The sequence below is a fragment of the Poecilia latipinna genome, unplaced genomic scaffold (assembly GCF_001443285.1).
Source record: "Poecilia latipinna isolate Pla-1442-1.1 unplaced genomic scaffold, P_latipinna-1.0 Scaffold1979, whole genome shotgun sequence".
NCBI classification, from domain to species: domain Eukaryota; kingdom Metazoa; phylum Chordata; class Actinopteri; order Cyprinodontiformes; family Poeciliidae; genus Poecilia; species Poecilia latipinna.
In genome coordinates, this window is record NW_015114595.1 from 141,468 (window position 1) to 145,027 (window position 3,560).

Here is a 3,560-nt window from a genome sequence, read left to right on the forward strand (position 1 = left end):
ATGACAAGTCGGACTGAACTTGAAAATTGGACATTCTGCTGCTACCACTTGGCAACAACTCAGAGGCGGAAGTGGTGCGCTAAATAACAAAACATAATTTAACGAAGCTTTGAGGTAGATAATTTGCCCCAAGAAGGGTGCCAGCAGGGGGCGCTGGCGCATGGCAGCCTGGCCTCTGTCAGACTGCCCCAGGGCAGCTGTGGCTACTATCCAGTAGCTCCACCATCAAGGGAGCAAAGACTGACTGAACACCTCCCTGTTGCTATGGTTACACATCATGGCAACAGAGCAAGGAAAAAAAAGTTTCGGCAAAAGTCAGTCCAGCTACACAGACCCCAAAGCAAGAAGGAACGGCTGTCCAAAAAAAGCTAATTTTCCCCCATAAAGGCAGGAACAAAAGTTTCTTACAAACAGAAAGTAACAGTCCTACCCAGACTGCCACCTGAGCGACCTTTGACCTCTGGGTTCCAGGAAGCCGACATCATCGGACGAGACGGACGGATCTACAAAGGACGCTTCAACGTCGACCAGCTGAAGAGCCCAGAAACCAAGCTGCCCAACATCGTCTCCAGAGACGGTGGGTTCTACCAAGTCTGGACCCAGCTCCGGTCTTTCTGGACCCAGCTCCGGTTCATAGTTTAGAGCTCTCTCTCTGATGGCTGCAGGTAAACTGAAGGAGAGGACCAGGAACACCCCCAAAACCCCTGCTGTGTCTCCCGAGGCAGAGCCTAGCCCTCTGGCCACGCCCCCGTCTCTCAGCACCAAAAGCCTGCAGCCCAGCCAACCAGGTGAGACCTGGAGGTCCGGTTCTGGTCCGGTTGGTGTTAGCTAACGCTAACACCATGTTGTCTTCTTCTCTGCAGCCTCCAGCGGTTCCGGTCCGGACTGGGCCGTGTCGCCTCTGGGCTCCATCAGTCCACCGTCAGCAGCAGAGAGCGAGCCGCTTGGCCTGTAGGGGGCGGCGCTAAGCCGAAGCGCTACTGCTATTATTTTCATATCAGTTCAGGAATAAAGCTCACTGAACACTTCTTCCCATCACTCGCTTCCTGAATTCACCCCCAGCAGAACTTGATGTGTCCAGGAGGTTCTGTTACTGATGGTGGTTCTGTGGCCACAGGTTGGTGTTCACGGCCTGGTGTTCCTGTTGGCAGAAACACCAGGCGGCAAGCCGAAAGGGTTCTACTGTGGAAGCCCAGTTCCACTCCAGTTCATGTCTGATCAGATTTTTTAACGCGACCCAGGCCACTTGCATTTCCGATCTGTATCTGAGCTTTCCAAATGTGACCTGTGATCCATCTAACCTGAATGTCATTCNGTCCAGCCTGTCTAACCCTCAGTTAGCTTCTCTCACCAAGCAGCAGTTTAAAGACTCTTTATTTCCTGATCTTCATCAGCAAAGTCTTCCTCGTTACCTAAGCAGTGAAATGTTTCGCCATCTGAACTTCCTGACCTTCATCATCTCTGAAAGCTTTGTTGTCCTGAAGCCCCTGAACGCCTCCTCCAGCTCCTGTCACTGCTCAAACCCAGAGCGGCTGCTGATGTCAGACCAACCTATCAGGGCGAAGCTTCCAGATCCACAACAGGAAGAAAGAAAGACTACCTGCAGGATGAACTTCCTGCCCAGAGCTGCTGCTCAGCAGAAACATTCCTGACTTCATCTGAGAGGCCTGCTCCACCTGCTGCTTCACCAGGAACATGGAGAGCCTGGTAAAACGCTGCTTCAGCCTGAACACCTCCAGCTACACAGGCACCATCACCAACTGACAGATCTTTTCCAGCTAGAAACTGAGTTAACAACCAGACCACCAGAAGAAAACCTCTGGATCAGACTGAGCCATGATGATGATGAAAGTGATGGAGGACAGATCATACCTGCGGTGTCTGGCATACTTCCCACTGACATGGCCGCTGCCGTCACATCCAGGGGTCGGACAGCTGAGGAGAAACAGAGCGTCACAACACAGCAGCGACATCTGGATCTGGACCAGAGTCTGGAAACACCTGGACCAGAAACATCTGCAGGAGTACACCAATGAAGAAGAGTGATGAAGATCTGCAGACGTTTCCTTACCTGAACAACTCCTGAGTCACTGCTTCCACCGCGGCTTCAGACAGAAACAGAGATTCAGGAAGAGGAACTGAAAAATGTCCCATGTTCACAACGGAGGAACTAATGGCTAAGTAACAGGAAGTAAAGGCTAAGTAACAGATAGTAAAGGCTAAGTAACAGGAAGTACCGACTCAGTAACAGGAAGTAACGGCTAAGTAACAGGAAGTAACGGCTAAGTAACAGGAAGTAAAGGCTAAGTAACAGAAAGTAATGCAATAACAGGAAGTAACGGCTAAGTAACAGGAAGTACCAACTCAGTAACAGGAAGTAACGGCTAAGTAACAGGAAGTAACGGCTAAGTAACAGGAAGTACCAACTCAGAAACAGGAAGTGGCAGCTAAATAACAGGAAGACATTTACCTTAAAAATTTTAATCTGTGAGGGAAAATCAAACAAGTTCTTTTTAAGTTAAAGTCTGGTACTTAGTCTTTACTGGGAGTGGTACTGGGACTGGTAATGGATCTTTACTGGGTCTGGTACTGGTACTGGTTGGACTGGAGGCAGATCATGGTGTTAGGGTCTAGGTTTGGATATTATCCAGATTGATCAGTCGGTTGTCGTACCTCGAACTCCTTTGGACCGGGTACGATGGCGTTTCTCAGCCACATTAGGCTCCATCTGAAAAATACAACAGAAAGTGTTGATCACGTGACCCGGCTGACGCTCCACGCTGAACCAGCCCTGGTTCTACCTGGCTGTAGCTGCGGTGGGCCGTCCGCTTTCTGCTGCTGGTCCTGATGCTGAGGACTCTTCACGCCCAGCGATGCGTCACACTCCGTCCTCCAGAGCCATGTCCTGAGGAGACAAGATGGCTGCCTTCAGAGATCCAGAACCCTGAGCTGGCCAGACTCAGGCCAGCTCAGGGTTAGGGTTAGGGTTAGGGTTAGACATAATAATGTCTCGTTATGGGGGGTTCAGGAAACCCCCCATAACGAGACATTCGGCAGGTCACCAGAGGTCAGGGGTCACCAGAGGTCAAGGATCACTAGAGGTCAGTCAAACATCAGAAACATTAAGATGATCTGCAGCAGAGCGAGGAGAGTCCACCTGCAGACATGACTCAGCGGTTCTGCTTCATTTAACCCGACCACCCGGGTCCAGGGCCAGAACCAGAACCCTGCAGCTCTCCTCATTAGCTCTATGTTGAGCTTGAATAAACTGGCAGAACATTATGACCAGAACCAGAAAAACAAATATGATGAGCCAACCTATCAGAATCAACCAACACTGCCCCAAATTCTGGGAACCTGAACAGAACCTGCTGGTTCTGGGAAGCAAGAAGGATCAAAGGACTTTAGGATGTTTGTGTCGTCTGATGAACCGTTCTGGGTCCCAGAAGTCTCGGCGTTCTGGTCCAGCAGAACCCTGAGCAGTCAGGCTAGAAGATGTGACCGACACAGGTCCAGATCCTGGTAGAACCACCAGGGATTCCTCCCAGAACTCTGTGTGT

General features: G+C 50.6%; 1 protein-coding gene and 1 long non-coding RNA gene across 2 annotated transcripts in view; one reads left to right on the plus strand and one right to left on the minus strand.

The window, feature by feature from the left end:
- The window catches only part of LOC106935564 (myelin transcription factor 1-like protein), a 49,803-nt gene extending 46,870 nt beyond the window's left edge, over positions 1 to 2,933 (minus strand). Inside the window, exons 1-4 of the mRNA XM_015016093.1 lie at positions 2,802 to 2,933; positions 2,674 to 2,728; positions 2,072 to 2,105; positions 1,873 to 1,935 (exon numbers count right to left, since the gene is read on the minus strand). Coding sequence (XP_014871579.1) covers positions 1,873 to 1,935; positions 2,072 to 2,105; positions 2,674 to 2,728 — 152 coding nt within the window. The 5' untranslated portion in view covers positions 2,802 to 2,933. The remainder of the gene's footprint in view (positions 1 to 1,872; positions 1,936 to 2,071; positions 2,106 to 2,673; positions 2,729 to 2,801) is intronic.
- Positions 429 to 1,030, plus strand: LOC106935565 (uncharacterized). The gene is made up of 3 exons (XR_001421918.1): positions 429 to 577; positions 666 to 788; positions 864 to 1,030. It is a non-coding gene; the product is annotated as an uncharacterized LOC106935565 (long non-coding RNA).
- Positions 2,934 to 3,560: the final 627 nt, after the last annotated feature.